Here is a 23,402-nt window from a genome sequence, read left to right as displayed (position 1 = left end):
TATGGTAAATGATAACAAAAATGTAAAAGAGGAAGATGGATTATAAAGAAGGAAAGAGAGCCTGTGGCTGAGTTTTAAAGATTGTGGCCCCCCTGGTGTGGCTTCGTGGTTGAGCTTTGACCTATGATCGAGGAGATCCCAGTTCGATTCCTGGTCAGGGTATATGCCTGGGTTGCGGGCTCGATCCCCAGCGGGGGGGCATGCAGGAGGCAGCCGATAATGACGACTCTCTCATCATTGATGTTTCTGTCTCTCTCTCTCTCCCTTCCTCTCTCTGAAATCAGTAAAGACATATTTGAGAGAGAGAGAGAGAAAGATTTTGGACAGGGGACAGAAACAGGAAGAGCAAGAGAGATAAGAGCTCTAGCAAGCTTTAAAAGGGAAAACAGATAATTGTACATTGTAGAAGCCCAGTAAAGAGAGGATTCAAGAGAGCTATGCTTAATAACATCACATATTGCAGAAGAGAAGAAGGACTAGATGATTTTGGTCATTGGTGACTTTTAAGCATTTCTTTTCAGTGGTAGTAAGGAGAGAAGTCAGAGTTCATGGTGATAAGAATAAAATCAGTAATGTGGAAATGGAAATGATGTACAAAGAGGTTTCCAAAGATTTCAGAGTTGTGTAGTTACCTGATAATTCATAGTATAAACATCTAGCTACCTATATGTTCCAAGTATTGTGTGTATTTGGCTCTTGTCAGGCATAATGTCTGCTTTGCTTTTTTTAAAAAAAATTTTTTGTTGTTAACACTATTACAGATGTCCCCCTTCCCCCTCCTTTTGCCCACCTCCTCCCAGCCCCCACCACCCTTCCCCTGGCTTTACCACTTTATTGTCTGTGTCCATGGACTGTGTATATATGTTCTGTGGCTATTTGCCTTTTTTTAATCAGTCCACTCTTGTTTTGCTTTCAATTTTATTATTTGGCTTTGCTGTCATATCCCAAAAGTGATTTCAGTTGTTTTGCATTTGCCTTGTGTCAGTGAATGGTTTCGAATTATAAAGTGAATAACAAAATTGACGTCATTGGACACTGTGTACAATTGGGTTATTTTTCAACACTAATGTGGAGTTTAGTGTATAGTAGGGGAATGTTTCCATACTTGAGATAACTTGTTCTCTATCTCCTCACTTTCCATAGAACTGGATTTTTCCCCTAAATAGAAGTAAATGCATTTAGTTCATAGACAACCTTGTCATTCGTTTATCCCCAGCCAAATGTGAAAAATTATGAAATTCTAGAATCATAAAAGTAGAAACTTAGTTGTTTTATTGGGTGGAAATCTTTTTCATATTATTAGGTATAGGGTCGGAGTATAAATGGAAAAACTGAAGCTATTTCATGTGGTTTTCCTAAGACAAACTAACGTTCATGTATTTTTCCTCAGACTATAAAATGTTTTAAATGATTGAATTAGGCCCTGGCCAGGTTGCTCAGTTGGTTGGAGGTTGTCCCATACACCAAGAAGTCGAGGGTTCAATTTCCAGTCAGAGCACATACCTAGGTGGTGGGTTCTGTCCCCCATTGGAGCGTATATGGGAGGCAGCTGATCAATGTTTCTCTTTCACATTGATGTTTCTGTCTTCCTTCCTCTCTCTCAAAATCAATAAAAACATATGCTCCTGTGAGGATTTATTTTTTAAAATGACTGAATTAGGATGTGCATACGTATTCCTATACAGGATAACTTTGGTACACAATAAAGGACAAGATGTTATGTCTTTGTTTGCCTTTTCATTGTTGCCCAAATTTATTGTAAAATAATTAGCATAAACTTCTAAATTTCTAAATCTTATTTTCTTTTCAATCAGTTTATAACCACTTCTGTCTCTAGAATCTCCACATCTGTTGCCCTATAAGACAAATAAGTACACAGAGGAAAGGAGATAGAGGGCAAAGGGAGACAGAAAGATAGAATTAAACTATTCAAATTAGTCTGAACATCTATCTTTAAAAATACAAAGGATTGAGTGCAACAAGTAAAGTACAGAATCAACGTGAAGAAAACCATAATGTTTTGTTAAATAACATAAAAAAGATCTCAAAAATGAAAAGGGCTATATTATGTTTCTGGCTGGAAACATAATGTCAGTTATTCTCAATATAATGTTTAATTTTCTTAAAATACCAGTCTGAATTCCACTGGGTTTAAGAGTTCTGTGAAGTGACGAGGAACTAAAAATGATTTTAAAGTTTATATAGAATTTTAAGCTTATGTGAAAAAGGCAGTATGGCATCGTGCTTAAGAGCACAGATGCTGGAGTCAGACTACATGAGTTCATTAATGGCTCTACTGCTAAGCTAGTGCTTTGAAAAGTTATTTAACCTCTCTGTGTTGCTCATTTTCCCATGTGTGGAGTGTGAGGATGTTAGTTCTATCTTCTGGAATTCTTTTGAGGATAAACAAAGTTAATGCATATAAATCACTTATAACAGTGTCTTATACATAGAAAATGCTTAATCATTTGCCATCAGCATTAGAAAAATTTTAGAAAAAGAACTAGTTAAGGGAATTTTGTTCCACTAAATATTCAAATTAGGTGAATTGAGTTACATATTAAGGTATACTACAACATTACAAAGCTGCTATAATCAAAACAATATGGCAGTGTAATAGAAATAGATACATTAGTGAAACTAAATAAAGAATCCAGAAATAGATCTAAGTTTATATAAGAGCCTAAAATATATCAAAAGGTAACATTTAAATTCAGCAGGGAAAGCTGGTGAATTTATTCAACAATGTTGGAGGATAATTGACTCTTCATCTGGTGGGAATAAATAGACCCATACTTTATACTGTCAGCAGAAAGAAATTCCAGACAGATTAAAAGTTTAGAAACAAGCAAAGGATAGGAGAGAGGGAAAGAAAGATGACAGTGAAGAAGAAAATGTATTTCTATAATTTCTAGAACAAAGAGACCTTTGAAAGCAATACAAGAAACCCAGAAACCTGTTTGTGTCTGTATGAAATGGTGGGGATGTTAACTAAACTTACTGTGGTAATCATTTTGCAGTGTATGTAAGGCAGTTCATTATACTGTACAACTTAAACTTATACAGTGCTGTATGTCAGTTATATCTCATTAAAACTGGAAAGAACAAAAAGAAACCCAGACGCCATTAAACAAATTGGGACAGATGTGACTTTGTAAAAGTTAACTCTTCCTCACAAAAGATACTGTACTATAAAGAGTAACAACAAAAGGACAAACTGGGAGAAGAAGTTTGCATCGTTCAAAAGACATTTACTATTCCTAACATACAAGAGTTTGTAAATAAGGTGTATAACAGTAGAAAAATGGGCAAAGAATAAAGATAGAAAAATCTCAAGAAAAAACTCAAAATTAATAAGAAAACACACTCCACTAATTAATTAGTAGATAAGAAGGAGCAAAATAACAATGAAATACCATTTTCAATCATTGAATTGGCAAAAATTAAAGGGATTTATAACATTCACTCCTGTCAGGGATCTGAGAAACCAAACATTCTCGTGATTGTAGTTGGAAGAGTGAATTGCAATAAAGAACTTTTGTCAAGATTTTAACCTTTGACCCATTACTCCTCTTGGGTATTTATTATTCAGAAATCAGTTACATAAATATTTGTGTATTAATGACATTTATTGCTGCATTGTTTATGATGATAAAAATTTGGAAACAATTTGAACATTAGTAGGAGGTTGACTAAATTGTGTAACAAATTATATAATAATTTATAGTTATAGAAGATAATCATATAAGTATACAGTGACTTAAAAGATACTCAAAATCTATTGTTAATTTAAAATATATGTAGCATGATCTCTTCTTTAAAAAAAAAAAAAAGATGCCTTACCTTGACTGGGTGGCTCAGTTGGCTGGAGCATCACCTAGACACCAAAAGGTTGTGGGTTCAATCCCCAGCCGGGGTGCTCATGCGGGAGGCAGCCAATCGATGTTTCTCTCTCTAAAAATCAATAAAAAACTTGTCCTCGGTGAGGATTAAAAAATAATAAAAATTTTAAAAGATACCTTATTATATGAGCTTTCAAATTATATGGAAGGAAATACAGTAAAATTCTGCCTAACTCAGAAGCACGGTATTAGAAGAGACCAGGTAGTAGAACAGACCAGAATTTACCCTCTTTTTCTATATTTTACATATATGTTTCTTGTTTGACTTAAGACATACTACTTCTTTAAAAAACAACAAGATTCAGAGCTTCAGTCTTTAAAATTTGCAAGTTTTTATAATTGTTTTTATGTTTAGCATATTTTTTCTATAAACTTTATACCTAATGTGTGTTGTTTCGCCTTAGCAATGTCTGACCGTCAAGAGAGTGCTCTAATAGAGCTAATGGTTTGTACAATTCGTCAAGCTGCTGAGGCACATCCTCCTGTGGGAAGGGGTACTGGCAAGAGAGTAAGTTACATTAGTGATAAATCTACCAAAAAAAGGTTTTAATGTAATTAACTGTCTTAAATATTTGAAAATTTTACTGGTATATGTATCCCTAAAAACATGATATTTTTGTAAATGATACATGCTGTGGTGTTTCATCTTTATATTGTCTGCTATATTCAGGTTCCAAAAATAGATTATTTTTTTCCATGCTCCTATAGCACCTATCCCTGCCTGTAGACTAGGACTTCTAAAAATTTTCACATCTATATGTTAAAAGTGCAGAAAGTCTTTGAAGGCAAACTGCCTAGTTTGCAAGCTCTTCCATTTAGCAACTATGTAATCTTCAGATAGTTGATTATTTTCTTTGTGCATTTATTTCCTCATCTGTAATATGGGAGCTAATAATGCATGTTTTATTGGTATTAAAGATAAATTGAAATAATCACAGATGGGAAGATTGTTTCTGGTGATATGAAGAGGTAGGCAGTTCCTCTCTGGGGGGAAAAAAAGTATAAAACTGGAAAAATTATTTGAAAAAACACACACACCAAACAAACAAAAAACATACTAGGACTCTGGAACTTCACCAAAGATTTAAAAAAAAAAGAGGGAAGCATTTTTCTTGAAAAATTGCTAAAGCTTTCGATAAATATAGCAGGGATATATAGCCTCCTTACTTGGGGTTGCATACAGTACACACACACCCCAGAAGTTTGATTGATGAGATCTGTAGTTTTACCAGGTATTAGAACATACCAGAGTTTATCTGTCTATAGAGACCAACAGCTTTTCTGTCAGGCGGGGTAGACTCAATAAGGGATGAGTGGCAAAAGTCCCTCTGTCAACTAGAAATGGCAAACTTGGTAGAAACAACCAGGGAATACCCACATCTGTGACATTCAGAGGTTGTGGTCCCTTTTGGGAAGATCAGTGGACCAGCAAAGATAACTAAAAAGTTCTGTAAATAAGAAATCCATAAGCTCTCCACACATCCTTGGCTGGCTGGGAAACTGGAGAAATCCTAACCTAAAATAAAAGTCAAGCCAAACGTAAGAACTAGTTTAACTTTGAATATGTTCTCTAACCCACAAACAGGTCAGGTCTCAGAAGGGAGAAGCCTTAGATTTTGAAGTATTTGAGCACAACCTCTGCCCAAATCATTGACCAGTAATCTGTTGAAAAACAGAAGGGACTCATAGGAAGACAGGCTAAAAAACAATAATAAAAATTTCAGGCAGAGGCCACACATAATGGGAGTTACTAATTACACAGTTTAAGTTAAAGGTTACTTATTTTTTAAACAAAACTTTAAAAATTAAGTTAAAAATCTATATTTACTATATTATCCAGATATGTCTACTTTTGCAGAAAAATTATAGCCATACAAAGAAACAGTAAAATGTGACAATACTCAGGGAAAAAAGCAGACAATAGAAATGGCTTCTCAGTAAGTCCAGTTTTTGGATTTAGTGAAGATTTCAGAGTCCTTTTTATAAATATGTCCAAAGAATTAAAGGAAAATATATTCAAGGAACTAGGGGGGAAAATATGTATACAATTTTGTTAGATATTGACAAATTCCCCCTTCATAGGCATTATGCCATTTTTACTGTCCCATTGGAGATATTGTGAAGATTGGATGAATTCTTGACCTAATGATTATTTAGTCAAAGATAGCTATTTCCCTAAGATCAGTATCCTTAGACCTTTCATACATTGTCAAATGAATTTTAAGACTTCTCAGTATCTTGAAAATATTCCTAGACATATATTCTATTTCATATGTAATCTCTTTAATTGCTTTCTGCAGAACTAAACACAATATTTGGTAGATCATTCCCAAGTGATTATTTTATATATATAAGAGGTTGAAAAACAATAAAGTCCCTGGAGGAAGAATCAGATAAGAGGCCCTGTTATTTCTTTCACATGTTCTCAAACTTTGGGATTGACATTTATAAAGTGGCAATTTATATTGGACTGTTTCTGGTCTATAAAACCAATCAACATCATGATGCTAAAGTCCTTCAAAATAATAACAAAATGCAGAATACTTTGGGGAAAATGATTATCTTAGCTGAGCTTGCATTTTAGTATTTTATTTTTGGAACCACCTATGATTTAACTAGTTGAATACAGGCTAAGGTGATGGGCATTATCAGCTTGAATTTGTACACTGACCACAGGCTATACCTCTCTTTAATTATTGCTAACAGATTTATGAGCTTTGTTACAAGAAGAACTCAATGTAAATGTTTCCAGAGATATTGTTAGTATATGCTGTAAAAATAAGTGAAAATTTATTGGCTACTGATGGCATTTAAAAAGCATTAATTCCTAAATATTTTTAGAAAACTGTGTTAAACGTAGGGGGAGATCACTGTTAACGTATTGAGATTAAAACTCTAGAAAAATTGTTTCTCCATTGCTTCCAATATTTTTCTATTCATACTGTAGTTTCATAGAAATTTTTTTTTGTTTTCACTTAATTTAAATAAGTAGTGATTTATCTAAACTTTAATGATTCTTAAATAAATAGCTATTTAATAAAGTACTAGTGCATGTTAACTAGAAATTTGCATAAAACTAGATGTCTTTATTTTAGTAAGTAGTTTGTTAAGCTCCTCTTAAAATTCTTGGTTAATACTATCTGTCAGTGCTTCATTATTCTGTGTAACATTCTAGATTTTTAAATTAGTACATAACACTCTTATTCTCTGCCCATTTAAATTTATTCCTAGGTGCTAACTGCCAAAGAAAGGAAAACTCAAATAGATGATAGGAACAAATTGACTGAGCATTTTATTATCACACTTCCTATGTTGTTATCAAAGGTATAGTTTCATTTACATTTTTGTAATAATATATCACTAAGTTTGCTTATTACACTATACTATCAAAGTAGTTACTTTCTTTTTTTTCTTCCTTCCAGTATTCTGCAGATGCAGAGAAAGTAGCAAACTTGCTACAAATCCCACAGTATTTTGATCTAGAAATTTATAGCACAGGTAGAATGGAAAAGGTAAGACACTGTGAAATTGAAATTCTGCTATTGTATTCAGTTTTATTAACTGGGTTATTTTAATTATACGTGCTCATATAGACTTAATTTGTTATCTGAAAGATGCTTATTTTTGTTTTATCTATATATTATAGTTGTGATTTTCTTTCTTCCTCAGCATCTGGATGCTTTATTAAAACAGATTAAGTTTGTTGTGGAAAAACATGTAGAATCAGATGTTTTAGAAGCCTGCAGTAAAACCTATAGCATCTTATGTAGTGAAGAGTATACTATCCAGAACAGAGTTGACATAGCTCGAAGCCAGCTGATTGATGAGTTTGTAGATCGATTCAATCATTCTGTGGAAGATCTGTTGCAAGAGGTATGTTATAAAGTTAATGTGTACATATAATAACTTTGGCTAATAATTATTAAAGGTAGCTGAGTGTGTAAATTATTTCCATTTTAAAATAAAATTTAGTAGAATTCTCCACACCTTTCAGAACTTAGCAGCGTTATTGCAATTGTTCATCCTATGAGGATCAACCTTGGCTATGCTTTTTTTTTAAGATTATTTATTGGTTTTTAAAGAGAGAGGAAGGGAGAGGGAGAGAGAATGAGAAACATTGATGGGAGAGGGAAACATGGATCAGCTGCCTCCTTCACGCCCTTTACCAGAGATCAAGCCCACAACCCAGGCATGTGCCCTGACCAAGAATCGAACCAGCAACCTTTAGGTGCACAGGACTACACTCAACCAACTGAGCCACACTAGCCAGAGCTATTATAATTTATTTTTATTTTAAAATGTTGTTTCATACAAGCTAGTTTTTTTATCTTTTAAGAAAAATATTTTTAAGGACTGGCTTTTCTTAAGTCATTTTTTTTTCTATTGCTAGAGCCTAATTTGCATTTTAATATTACTAAGTTATTATGATATACTAATGAAAGAACATTAAAATTGTGTGCTTATAAGGGATGGCTGATTACCATTGGTGTGCCCAAGATAGCAGCAAGCATCTCCAACTGGTTATTTTTATAATTATTTCTGTGATTCTCGCATCCTGTCCTCCCCCTCCAATCTGTGTAAGGCAATCTTGAACCCTCACAGCTTTCTGTGCTCTGAGGTCCAGGCTGATCATCATCTTAATCCATGTAACTGATTTTTCCCCACTTTTATTTTTAAAACTTAAATTTTCTCAACCATTTTTTTATTGTGATTTTATTTTGAAGCTACAGAAGTAACTGACAATCAGTAAAATCTTTGAAATAATTAAAATTTTAACATGCATACATACCTTTTCACTCAGTAATTTCAAGTAATTTATCCTAAAGTATTAATCAGAAAAGTAGACAAAGTCATGTTTATGACATTGTTTAAAAGACAAAAATTGTTTATCTTTCAGGGTTGGGATTATGGGTGTTCTTGATTTTTTTATTTTTTGCTTTATTTGTATTTTGTTATTTACCAACAGTGAATATATACTCTATATATAAAAAAACAATATTTATGCAGTAAGTATTACTAGACTTTCATGTGGATTTGAGGATAAGTAAAGTTATGGTAATGAGGTGATGTTTACTTTTTATTTATAGGGAGAAGAAGCTGATGATGATGATATTTACAATGTTCTTTCTACATTAAAGCGGTTAACCTCTTTTCACAAGTACGTGGTTTTATTGAAAGTAGATTCATTGAATAACAGATTAGCCAGCATAAAACAGACTGACTGTCTTTGTAATGTTTAACATCCATATAGCAGTGGGAAATTTTACAGAAATATTGAGGTGTTATGATTTTTTTCTTTTTTATTCTAATTTTCTTCAGATAAATTATGGGGTTTTATTATAATATGGTTACTTAAGGAGTAAGATTTAGTATTCCCTGTAATGCACACTGTGAAAGTTTAAGTTAATTTGTATTTTTAACACTTGATGAGGTTATTCTGTAAACTAGTTTCAGAGGTATAATTTTCAATTGATAGCTTTTTAAAATCCTAAGTAAGAAATAATGTTTTGGGGAAAGGCATCAAAGTTATTTCTGTGAGCTTTCAGTTTTTATTTATTTGTTTTATGTAGACAGAACAGTTGGATGTTTTTTGTTGCTTTTTTGTTTTGTTTTGTTAACCCTTACCCAAGGCTATTTTTTCTATTGATTTTCAGAGAGAGTGGAAGGGAGGGAGGGGGAGAGAGAAACATCAATGTGAGAGAGACACATGGATTGGTTGCCTCCCACACGCACTCCAATGAGGGTCCAGATATCAAATCTGCAACCAGGTACATGCCCTTGACCAAACTTGTAATCCTTTGGTTCATGGGCTGAAGCTCTAACCACTGAGCCACGGGAGCCAGGACAGAACAGTTGGATTTGAATAAGGATAAAAGGCTTATTCAAGGAAATTAGTGTCATTTTCAAATTGTAATTTGCATGTCCCTTATAGTAAGACATGCTTATCCTCTCCATAAAGAAAAGAAAATAAAGAACTTTGTTGTCAAAAGAATGTTTAAGTGTAGGCCTTAAGTGTAGGTCAATGAATACTTCAAATTTCAAAGCATTATCCAAAATCTAAGCCTTTTCTTTATATACAAAGTACATTTTTTGGTATTTCATGGAGACACAAACTTATTTTTTAAAATATTTAGATGTATGAAAATAAAAGTTGACAGCCAATTATCTATATTGTTTTAGTAGTAGAGCTCATGACAATTTAAAATGTCAGCATTATCTCATCAGCTCATGTAGATAGCTACACTAAAGTTATTGAGCTTTGCCATATTTTCTTTTTTTGTCACATATATTTATATTTGAAAGAAAAGTTAGCATCTATGGAATATGAGCGTAGGTTGACCATGTGGTAGTAATCTTCACTTAAATGTGTGAAGTTTTGTTACTGATTTCTTTTAATGAATTCCTAATATCAGCTTGAGCTCGCTCTACCCCTTTCTTTCCCCCTCTCATTCCCCTTTTTTCCTTCCTGAGTATGATCACTCAAATATTTCCTTTGTGGATCTTTTTCAACTTTACAAGAAAATGAAGTTATTTTATTCTTCTAGCCACTGAAACTGAGCTCAAATTTAAATTTTCCTTCACTCTAGAATAAAGTTAATACATTTTTGTTTATTTTAGTGCTCATGATCTCACAAAATGGGATCTGTTTGGTAATTGCTACAGATTATTGAAGACTGGAATTGAACATGGAGCTATGCCAGAACAGGTAGGAGTTTATTAATCTTCCTTCTATCTCATTTCAGAAAGCTAAGCTTTTTTGATATCACACAGGATTACAAAAAGCCTTTCATAGATAGTCGTTGGTAATTCTTTAGCCACCTTCTGTGAGAATTATTGCCATAGTGATTAAATGTTACTGATATATTTCAGGTTTGAGCAGAAAAAAATAGGAAACCTTTTCTATAATGTTCTTAAAATTTTAATGTTAAGGTAAACAGTATTACTTTTTTAGGAAAAATATTGCTATAGTAGCAGTTTTAAAACTTGATTAATTCAGTATAATGAAAATTTCTGATCATGGCTGCTTTCCAGGCACTATTTTAGGTACGTATAATAGTAAGCCTTAGGTATTGCTTAGTTTTTGTAGTAGAACCATATATAGTTAAATAAGTTTGGGGACCTTTAGCAGATTGTAGTACTTTGCATTCATATATGTATAAGTTGGAGTGAAAAGGGCAAGAATTCAACAAGCTTTCTCTAGTCTGGAAGAGATTTAGAATAGCCAACTTAATTGTTCATTAGCTGGTGAATGTATGAAAACAGATTGTATGATAACATCCATACAGTAGAATACTTCTCATCAGTGGTATGGAAGGAACTACATGCAACAACAACATGGATGAATCTCAGTAGCATTATATAGAGTCAAAGAAGCCAGATGCACAAATCTACACACTGTTTAATTACATTGTACATCCTAGCAAAGGCAAAACTAGGTGCAAAAAACGTATCTCCAGGCATGTGGGGGGAATTTGAGGGGTAATGGAACTGTTCTCTCTCTTGATTGTTTTGGTGGCTACATAACTATACATTTGTCAAAACACGAAGAACTGTACGTTAAAAGCAATAAATTTGCCTTTATAAATTATACCTTAGTTTTGTTTTTTTAATGAATGAGGATAAAAATAAAAGGGCAGAGTAGTTGTTTCTCACACTTAAGAAGGCCATTTCAAAGCCTGACCTAGTATATATTTTGAAGTTTATAAAGCTGTAGACCAAAATGCAACCTATAAGAACAAAAGAAAACATTTATCACATGGTGGAAATTTCAGAACCAAAAAGGATAGGCAGATATGATACAATCTTTATTCTTATATTTTAGCCCTTTCTGCCAAAGCTCAGTTATATATGACTGCAAAAATTATTTAAATTAAAATAAACTGAAAAAAGTTGTTAAATTATTTCCTTTTTAAAAAAAACAGGTATTTTTTACATGAAACATTATATTGGTTTCAGGTATACAGTATAATTCAATGTTTGTGTATATTATGAAATGATCGCCACAGTAAGCCTTACCATACATAGTTACATAGTCTTATCATACATAGTTACAGATTTTTTTCTTGTGATGAGAATTTTTAGATCTATTCCCTTAGAAACTTTAATATGCAATGCAATATTACTAACTATAGTCAACATGCTATACATTACATCCCAATGGAAGTTTGTAACTTTTGACTCCCTCTACCCTTTGACCCACCCCCTACCTCCCGCCACTGGCAACCACTGATTTGTCTTCTGTATCTATGATCTTGGTTTGTTAGTGGTTTGTGTGTGCGTGTTTGTTTTAAGATTCCATATATAAATGAGATCATATAGTATTTGACTTTCTCTGTCTGACTTATTTCACTCAACGTAATGCCTTCAAGGTCCAACTATGTTGTCACAAATAGCAAGATTTCCTTCTTTTTCATGACTGAATAATATTCCATTACATATATGTACCACATTTTTTTATCCATTCATTCACAGTAGACACTTAGGTTGTTTCCACATCTTGGTTATTGTAAATGATGCTGCAATAAACATGAGTGTGCATATATCTGGAAAATATACAAAAGTCGAATTACTGGATCAGTAGTTCTCTTTTTAATTTGTTGAGGAACCTCCAAACTGTTTTCCATAGCTGCACCAGTTTATAGGCATACCTTAGAGTTGGGTTCCAGACCACCACAATAAAATGAATTGTAATATTTTTACTGGTAGAGGGTCTTGCTTCAATTTGTAAAAATCTCAACATCTGTGAAACACAAGAAAGTGAAGCACAATAAAACAAGGTATGCCTATACATTTCCACTGGCAGTGCACAAGGTTTTCCTTTTTTCAGCATTCTAACCAGCATTTATTACCTCGTCTTTTTTATAATAGCCATTTTAATAGGTGTGTGAGGTGAAATTTCTTTGTGGTTTTGATTTGCATTTCTCTGATGATTGGTGATGCTCAGTATCTTTTTATATACAGTCAGCTGTACAGTCAGTACAGTTGAATCCACGAATTCAACCACCTGCGGATTAAAAACAGTATTTTCCATCTGTGGTTGGGAATCCACAGATGTAGAGGTTCAACCGTATGCATCATTCTATGCCATTTTATATAAGGGCCTTTGAGCATCCTTGGAATCTGGTATCCACACAGCGTTCTGGAACCAATCTCCCATGGATACCAAGGGACTGCTATATATCGTCATTGGGAAAATGTCTATCCAGATCCTCTGACCATTTTTTAATTGGATTGTTTGGGTTTTTTTGTTATTGAGTTGTATGAGTTCTTAATATGTTTTAGATATTAATCCTTATCAGATATGTAATTAGCAGATATTTTCTTCTATTTGGTTAGTTTTTCATTTTTTTGATGGTTTTCTTTACTCTGCGAAAGCTTTTTAGTTTAATGTAGTCCCACTTGTTTATTTTGCTTTCGGTGTCAGATCTAAAACTCATCACCAAGACTAATGTCAGGGAGCTTATCACCTGTATTTTCTTCTAGGAGTTTTAAGGTTTTAGGTCTGGCGTTCATGTTTAATCATAAACTAATTTTTGTGTGTGGTGTAAGATAGTAGTTCATTTTATTCTTTTGTCATAAACAAGTTGACCATATATATGAGAGCTTATTTCTGGGCTCTTTATTCTGTTCCATTGATCTGTGTGCCTGGTTTTATGCCAATATCATACCATTTTGATTACTGTAGCTTTGTAATGTAGTTTGAAATCAGGGAAGGTGATGCCTCCAGCTTTGTTCTTTTTTCTCAAGATTGCTTTGGCTATTCAGGTTGTTTTGTTAATTTTTTTCCTACTGACTCTTAATCTTCAGGAGTGGAGCATGAGAATTTGTAATTTTTTAAATCCTCTTAAGTTGCTCAGAAGCATGACAAGCATGAAGTACATCTCTCTCAAAAGACTACATACAGTGTTACACCATTTTTGAAAAGCTCCATCACTAGCAAAAATAAGCCATGTATCATCTAATGATATTTATATGTGACATATGTGATTACAGTGTGTTTTTTAAAAGCCAAGGCATGATATACATGAAATTTAGTGGAATGATTTACCAGTCCTAAGGAACAAGTGAAGAGCTTTTAGGTAGATACAAAGTTATTGGCATCATACTAGTTCTTAAATTGAGTAGTCTGTTTGTAGGTTAATATTTTTATATGTTTTTATTGATTTTTAAAGAGAGAGGAAGGGAGAGGGATAGAGCGATAGAAACATTGATGAGAGAGAAACATCATCAGTTGGCTGCCTCCTGCACACACCCCACTGGGCATTGAGCCGTAACCCTGGCATGTGCCCTGACAGGGAATTGAACCAGCGATCTCCTTTTTCCTGGGTTGACGCTCAACCTCTGAGCCACACCAGCTGGGCTGTTTATAGGTTAATTTTATTGTACTTTTTTAATACAACACTTTCTGAAGTATTAAATATTATATTTAAAATGTTAACAATGAACAATAGGATCACTTCTTTTTGCTGTTGTTAGTGAGATAGTTTTGAAACAGCTGATTATATTACTCTTCTGTTCAAATATCCCTATGCATTACCTACCATTTTTAGGATAACATCTAGATTTCTTTGTCATGGTAAGGTGACCATATTATTGTCCAAACAAGTATTCTTTTAAAAGTGAAAAGGAGTACTATGAATAATTACACCAGGACATAGGCATAAGCCAGATGGTTACCCTCCAGTAAGATCCTCTGTGATTTGCTTTCTACTGATCTAGTTGGGGGGTGTTTTGTTTTTTGTTTTGTTTTTTTTTTTAGAGAGAGAAGAGAGGAAGGGGGAGGAAGAGAGAAACAGACATCAATTAATTACATATATCATGTTGTCTTGTACAGAATAAGTGTTTTCTATTTTTATATAATCAAAATTATGTATTTTTGTTATATTTTGTCTTTGATGTCTTGCTTAGAAAGCCTTTCTACGTATTTCCAAGTCACAAATATACTATTTTTTTTCTTGTATTTTAGTATATTGTCTTTTTTTAATCTTTGGAAACTATTTGCATGAATCATTCATTTCATTTTTAATATCTCTTGAAATTATTGATGTTCTCTACTTCCACCCTTTCTGTTATACCGTAATTCTATCCACAAAGTATGTTATTGTTTCTTAATGGTTTAGGTACTTTAGATGGTTGTATATATTGTTTGGACAACTGTTTGCTTATATTACTTTATTTCAAAGTTAGTAGCAGAAATTGTTTTTTTAGTCTTTTGAGCATATAGATCACTGAGATGGAAGGTGGCAAGATTTTGTTGTTGTTGTTACAGCCTACAGTGTGTTTGGGGGAGAAAACACTAGTGTAGATAAACTGTTTAAGAGCAGGCCTGGGCGTCCTGGCCGGTGTGCTCAGTGGTTAGAACATCAACTGACCTCCAAAGGGTCTCGAGTCTGTTTCCCGGTCAAGGGCATGTACTTGGGTTGCAGGTTCAATTCCCGGCCCCAGTTGGGGCACATGCAGGAGGCAGCCAGTTGATGTGTCTCCCTCACCTGATGTTTCTCTCTTTTTCCTCTGTCCCTCTCTCGCCCTCCCTCTCTCCTTTCTACTCTATGAAAATGGAAAAAATATCCTCAGGTGAGGATTAATAAAAATAAAATAAAATAAAATTGCAGGCCTGGGGCTGTATGATGTAAATTCCTGGTCCATTGTGCTTTCCACTATATACCAAACCCCCTTTTGGAGATCAGCATAAAGTGATATTACAAAAATAGAATATAATATTCCACTCTTGGCTTAGTGACATGTCATATATGTCTTCATACTCATGTTACAGATGCTTGGTTTTTATAAAAAACAAACACAAAAACTTGACAGTAAAATTCCAAAATCTAGAACTGCCAAGGATTTATGTCCTTTAGCCTCCTATGTAACCCATTCCTTGGGAAGTCTTTTAATTTATTATGTAAGTTAAAGTAGAAGATTAATCATTACTTATATTAACCTAGTCTGAGTATCATAGAAAGATCAGCATTGGATACCAGAACCAGAATAGTGTTAGGTTTAGTTCACCCTTTTGTCATGGACGTGTCCACTAAAAAATTTAATCGTCCTTCACCTTAAAGTCTCTGGCAAACAGCGAAGTGAAAGAGCCCAAATTTACCCCACACTTACGTGGATCTTCAGAATTTTAAACATGCCCTATATGTGTAGATAATTAGATATCTACACATGCATATGTATTACATTTTTCCTTATTATTCTCTAGTTTTTAATCAGATTTTACTTTTCATCCAAATTAAGCTATTTTAAACCTAAACTAATTCTAGGAGCTTATTCCTTGGTCTTAATTTACATGGAATAATACAGTTTATCTTCAAGATATGTGATATCATTAGCCACATGTTGAATGATTCTCATTGCTTCAGTCTGCTAATCAAAGGTAAAGAGCTATGGGCCCTGGCCATGTAGCTCAGTTGGTTAGAGCATCGTCCCAATGTGCCAAGGTTGCAGGTTCAGTCCCCAGTCAGGGCACAAACAAGAATAAACCAATGAATGCATAAGTAACATAAATAAGTAGAACAGCAAATCAACATGTCTCTCTCTCTCTTTCTCTCTCTTCCCCCTTCTCTCTCTCAAATCAATCAATAAATTTTTTAAAAAGATAAAGAGCTATAGTTTCTTTGAATAGTTAAAAATTATTATTAAGAAAAAACACTAATAGTAAAAGAATATTTATGTTGGTTTAGATACTAACTGTTATAATAGATTAGTCTCTATCCCAGTGGCTTAACACAATAGAAATTTTGTTCTCACTCCCATAACCATAAAGTACAATTAAGGGAAGTGGGGTATCACTGCACCACCTAGTTGTTCAAGGACCCAAGATCTCTTGGGGCATTGGTATCCTGCTGGCATACAGGGGAGGAGAAGATGGAAAAGGCACTCTGACTTCTTAACTACTTCTGCCCAGAAATGTGCAATACACATGACTGGGTCCTCCGTAGAACAGTGTTACTTTGCAAAAACACAAGGACAGAGGACTAGGATTGGAAGAAATGATTTCTCATCAGACCAATACTTGCTATTTATTATTTGAAGATCTTCTCTAGGTTCAGAGCACTGGTAGTTAAGAAAAGGCAGATTAAAGTGGGGATGCTCTATTTGAAATAGATATAGAGATCAACAGTCTCTCTTTCCTCATAACCATCTCCAAGAAATTTCTGCAAAACTTGTGGAAAACAATTTGAATATTCCTAGAATATAATTCAATAGAAATGTAGAAGGAAAGAAAATGATATTTGTAGATATTAGGCTAAGTGGTAGCACCCAAATTAAGCATTTCTTCAACATTGCTTTTTTTCCATGTCTTAATTTCCTTTTGATTGTAAATAATTTGTATATCACTTTTCTAGTAATTTAACAATTAAGGTCTTTTCAAATTTAAGAGAAATTTTAATATTCTCTTTTCCTTCCATATAAACCACTTATATTAAAGAGATTATCAAAAGGTGTCTCAGGACCAGTAGGTGTAGGCGTACCATATTGAGCATCTTCTAAGTATAGCAAAGTGATTTCTGTAGCATTAATGTTCATAACTTGATAGTGTTTCTGTAGTCTTGTTTCTGGCATTCTTACATGAATCAATCTTTAATTATTATATTTAATAAAACCCCGATATCATCTCGTTAGTGTTACATTAAAAGCAGCATAACTCATCCCTCTAATTCTGATGAGTTATTTTCAGTGCTGAGTAGTTACATTAGAGGTATCTTTTGCTTAAGTGGTCTGAAACCTGAATATTTTTTGATAAAACCAGCTAAAACTCTCAACTGCTTCCTGTAGCATGTCATTTACTGATTTCTCTTTTGATTTAGTCCCTATATATAGTCATCCTATGGTTTTTAGTTTAAGTAGAGAAGGTGTAATAGGGACACTATAATAATGGAATATCATGTTATTAGATATGCTTTATTGCAGTAAAGATAAACCATGTATTCAAACAAAAGTGTAGTAAAAGCTATTTAAAATGAAATTCTTTATGTTACGATTCCTTCAATTTTATTTTCATGAATTCTGTTATTTGTCTCTTTGAAGAATAGAGACAAAATTTTACAAAACAGAATTCAATGCCAATAAAAAATGAAAAGGTGCCCATCCTCGTGGCATTTAGAGACATGTAAATTAGTAACCACATTAAGGAAGTACTCATACATAATAAAAGCACCAAATTTAAACATCTGATGATATCTAGTAAAAAATATACTTTTTTCCCAACTGATCTATGACTCTTGAGTTTTTTTCATATACTTCAGTCAAAACAGCATATTGTAACAGAGTGCAGAGCAGATACGAAACTCCAGTTTGCTGTGAAGCCATATATTAAAGAGATCTGCAAAAATGTAAAACAGTACCATTCTTCCCACTAAATTTTTATCTTTTAAAAAAATTTAGGTTTTTAAGAAATACTGTGTTATGATATAAACAATTTACTTTTCAGTGCCTTAATATTTTAAACATTTATTAGTTTTAATTTCTCATGGTAATACTGATATGTAACTCACCTAAACAAAAACCCTTTGGGGTTCTTAGTAATTTTTAAGAATGTAAAGATGTTCTGAGAACTAAAAACTTTTAAGAACCTCTAAACACATAATGCACCAGGAGACATTTATAAGAATGTTCATAGCAGCATTATTCATAATGCCCTAAGACTAGAAGCATTGTAAAAGTTTAATAATAGAATGAATAAATAATTAGGAAGATGTCCTAAATATTGTACAGGGGCAAAAAAATAATGAGCTATAGCTACATGCAACAACATATGTAAATCTTGAAAGTAAATGATTAAATGAAAAAGGTCAGATTCAAACATACATATTTTATGATTCCATTTATATATGGTTGACAACAAGGCATAATAAGCTTAGTATTTAGGGATACAGACTTAGGTTGTTAAAAATGTACTGATTGCCTGAAAAGTAAAAATAACTGTTACCCTTAGGGAGAGAGATTATTATTGACCCTGGAACAATGTTGGGGTTACGGGTGCCTACACATCCGCACACCCCGTACACACTCAGAAATCCATGTATGACTTAGCCCTCCTCATGTGCAGATTCCCATCCATGGTTCAAAACTACTCTTTTCCCAAACTCATAAATACAGAGAACAAATTGATGTTTGCCAGATGGGAGGGATTTGGAGGGAATGAGTGAAAAAGATGGAGGAATTAAAAAGTACAAATTGGCAGTTACATAAAAATAGTCATGGGGTTGTAAAGTACAGCATTCATTAAGTTCTATGTTTTTTTCTTTTAATTATTTTATTTTAATTTTTCATTGCAGTTAACATTCAATAAATATTATTTTATAATAGTTTCAAGTTTTATGTATGTTTTATGCACATTCTTGTATGGGTGTTATATTTTACATTTAAAATGCTTTAAAACAAAATAAGTAATTATTTGATTATAAAAATTTGGATAAATTTTTTAGTTTTAGATATATCTTCTTTTAAAAATCTGAATAGGCAAAGTATTCATGGCAGTACATTTTTGTTTGAAGCAAAGGGTTGTTAAGATACATTATCTTTATTCTCTAGAATGATATATTGGTTTGTCCTTTTTTGTAACCAAATTTTATTTTATGCATTCTCCTTAATTCTATAAAAGTTTGTACTATAAAATATGATAAACATTGTATGATATAAACTGTGAAGATGTAAATTATGTCTCATTTGTTTGAATTTTTTTATTTGATACAGATAGTCGTACAGGCATTGCAGTGTTCCCATTACTCGATTCTTTGGCAGTTGGTGAAAATTACTGATGGTTCTCCTTCCAAAGTAAGTAAGAGTTTATGTAGGCAGAAGGGTTATTACTAAAGTAAAATAACTTCACTTAATTTATATTTAATAATTTATTGTTATCAGTTATAACAAATTATTGTTTTGAATATAAAATAGTTATTGTTATCAATTCTTTCTTTATCCTATGAGTAAGTATATTTTATCTCTTTGGAAGATAACCAGTCTTCAAGCAATAGATATATAGTTTATATATACACAAAGTTAAAATTCTTACAAGAAATAACTATTGTAAAAACCAAAAGAGCTCTGATAGGTAACATACTATAAAAAAATCGAATAATATTGAGAGGTAATACTATGTAGCTTTTAGTTCTGGCATTATAGCACCTTGGGGCTCAAACTAAATAATAATACTCTTGTTAAAAACAACTCAAATTGTTGGATTTATTTTTTTTTAATTTTTAATTTACGACTGACCATACAAAACGAAAAGGGAAATACAAACCAGATATTAAGTGAAACTAGGATTCAAGAGAGTCAACAGAGCGCTAAAGCTTACTTAACCTTAAGGACCTTTTCTAATCTAGACAAATTGTAAGGCCCTTCCAAGGTGGAATGTCTTTTAGGTAGCATATCTCCCTGAAAATTTGGGATCCTAAAGAGCAACTCCCAGCTCCAGGAATAAACCCACACCAGGTTCCATTCATGGAGAAATCCAAGGAAAACAAGCCTGTTAAATTCAGGTCTCCCATGAAGATTTATAACCATGAGTTGACTTTCACATAGGTTTTCACCCTAAATTTATACTACTACAGTGGTTCATTAAAAAATGAAAAATAAGCCCTGCCAGGCGTAGCTCCGAGGGTGAGCATCAGCCTAGGATCCAGGAGATTGAGGTTCGATTCCCAGCCAGGCCATATGCCCCGGTTGCGGGTTCAATCCCCAGTCGGGGGCAGGCAGGAGGCAGCCGATCAATGACGACTCTCTCATCATTGATGTTTCTCTCTCTTTCTCTCTCCCCCTCTGTCTGAAGTCAATAAAGATATATTTAAAAAATTAAAAATGAGATTTTGATTTAAAATATTCTCTATCTCTCTTTAAATGAGAGAGACTTGAACATATGAGTAAAGAGCAAACACCTGATAAAGAACCAAGTAAAAATATGATGTTTACATATCTTCACCTTATAAAACACAAGATGTTCAACCAGTAAAGAAGATTAATAATACATTTCTGTACAAAATCAATAGCTTGATATAGAGCGTTTTCAGAGTAACATTTTTTTCTTTTTACCCTTCTGATTAATAATTTGAGGATTTTTCTGCCGTTGGAAAGTAACTGGCGTTTTTGTTTGTTTTTAATTAGAAGGATGGTGATATATTGGTAGCCTCCTGGGTTTTTTTTATTTTATTGACAATTTAGTCTTGATAAGCAAAAATTAAAGTTAACCTTTTATTAGTAACAAAAGCCACTTGAAAATTGCATTACATTTTCATGTTTTTAGAAATGTTCTTTAATATGGTAAAAGTAAAGAAGATTGAGTATATATGTAAGTTAAATTTTGACAACAAGAGTTCATTATATGTTACAATAAACTTCTATTTCAATTTTTTTCATCTTGATAGTTTTGGGGGTTTTTTTGTTTGTTTTGTTTCCACTGAGATCATTTTGGTTATCTGAGTTACTTATATTTTGGTTGAATGTTGATAATTGCATTTTAATAAATTTGGAATCAATACTTGTCTAAGAGTTTAACAAAATTAATGGTTAATTTATCTGTTAAATTGAATTTAAATTTTGTTCTTTTACAACTGCATTCCATAATTGGAGTAAGAATCTCTATCATTGAATCCACTTCTTCAAATATTTTCTATATTTTTAACCCTATTATAGCAGAATTATTTTGAGGTTTCTTGCCTTTCTGTTTAATTTTGATCTGACATACTCTCCTTATAAATGAGGGCTTTATTTTTGTCATTAATCAACAGATTTTGTGATTGTCATTGCCAGGGTGGCAATGCAGATTTTGTGGCCAATACTGATTTCTTTTATGCCAGAAAGAGGCTGTAGCATCTTTTAGGTGCTCTTATTATTCAGTTGATTTCTATTTATAGTTTTTTGTGCATTTATATTATATGTGAAATTCTTACATAGGTATCTCTCAAGTTATTTCTTCTCACTTTAAAGTTGTCGATAATTTTTTTATTCAAAATATACAGGGTGTCCCCAAAAAAGTATACACACTTTAACAGCTGATAGCTCAATTTTGAAAATGAAGTGTATTTTAATAAACACTGCCTTTATAATTACTCAAAGTGTGTATGTACATTTTTGGGGACATCCTATATTTAGTAATCTTTGTGTTCAGTTGTGTCTATAAAGTGGTTTTCTAAGTGATCATCTTAAAAAGCATGAATCTTCAAGATACATGCAAACTTTAAAAATCTTTCATTGCTAAGATTCTTCCTTTTAAAACAATTATTTTAATGACTCATATATATTAATTAATGGATTAGGAATTTCCAAGCTTTCTAATCCCCTGTATGATGTAGGATATCTTTGAAAATTTCAGAGCCATATGCATAAGCTTTGTACACATATAATTTATATTATTAACATCCCACTTGATAAGATATTGACTTCCTAACTATAGTTCTAGCCAATCATTAGCTTATTATGTAAATAATCTTGAGGCAAGTGACTTAAATATATCACATAGAAACAGACCACAGTGTGGTGATTGCCAGAGGGAAAGGGGGGTGGGGCAAGGTGGACGAGGACAAAGTGGGGACGAATGGGGACAGAAAGAGACTTGACTTTAGGCCATGGGTGTGATGCAGTGTGCAGATGATGTTTTGTTGAGTTGTACACTTGAAACCTGTATGTTTTTGTTAACCAATGTTACCCCAGTAAGCTCAATAAAAAAATAGTAATTTTAAAGCCAGTAACTTATGTCAAAGCATTTACATCAGTTGTAAAGTGCTTTCCAAATATTAATAACAATTTTAAAAATCATTTATCTGTGATTCACGTTACTTATTTGTAAAATTGAAAGATGTATTGTGGCAACGTTTTCTAGCTCTAAAACTCTGTAATCTACATTATGATTAATAACTGATATACTAAACATGTCTGGATAGGTATACAAGAACCTTAACAGTGCTGATCTCTGGGAAATAGAAATTTTGGGGGGGCAGGCATAAGAAGAAATTTACTTTTCGCTTTATACTTTTTGATACTGTTTGAGTGGTTATTTTGTTTGGTGATGCTTAACAGTTATAATTTTATCATAAAAATTAATTTTTTAAAACGAGTACAAAAACATTTTGATTCTCCAATCTAATCTTAGGTTTTGGGTTATCACATATAATTAACAGTTGTTGAGCTTAATGAATACTAGAAAAATGCTTAGTGTGTTCTATATCTTATTTGCAATAATAGCATTATTCTTTTGTTTATAAATAATATTAGAGCTCTTAGGGAATTTCGAAATTATTTGATGAAACCTGTTCTTTTTAGGTAAGGCTTAGAAGGGAGATGTTGTTATTATCTTGTTGATGTCTTACATTTTGTAAATCACTTTAATATAAATGCTCTAAATTGATTAAATATTAATCCTATTAATTGGATATTATCATAATCCCATTTTACAGATAAGGAACCTGATTACTTAGAAAAATTGGGGTTTGCCTAGAATCACAAGTCCTTTGAATCTCAGTCTAGTGGGGATTTTTTTTTAACACTTTTAAATTC

At 32.7% G+C, this 23,402-nt stretch overlaps 1 protein-coding gene across 1 annotated transcript in view; it reads left to right on the top strand.

The window, feature by feature from the left end:
* The window catches only part of STAG1 (STAG1 cohesin complex component), a 269,636-nt gene that overhangs the window by 204,938 nt on the left and 41,296 nt on the right, over positions 1–23,402 (top strand). The window contains exons 16-22 of the mRNA XM_016224325.2: positions 4,307–4,410; positions 7,134–7,226; positions 7,325–7,414; positions 7,572–7,775; positions 8,990–9,060; positions 10,521–10,608; positions 19,605–19,685. Of these exons, the coding sequence (XP_016079811.1) occupies positions 4,307–4,410; positions 7,134–7,226; positions 7,325–7,414; positions 7,572–7,775; positions 8,990–9,060; positions 10,521–10,608; positions 19,605–19,685 (731 nt within the window). The remainder of the gene's footprint in view (positions 1–4,306; positions 4,411–7,133; positions 7,227–7,324; positions 7,415–7,571; positions 7,776–8,989; positions 9,061–10,520; positions 10,609–19,604; positions 19,686–23,402) is intronic.

Source organism: Miniopterus natalensis, chromosome 15, assembly GCF_054644295.1.
Source record: "Miniopterus natalensis isolate mMinNat1 chromosome 15, mMinNat1.hap1, whole genome shotgun sequence".
Taxonomy (NCBI): Eukaryota; Metazoa; Chordata; class Mammalia; order Chiroptera; family Miniopteridae; genus Miniopterus; species Miniopterus natalensis.
This window is presented reverse-complemented; position numbering and strand designations above follow the sequence as displayed.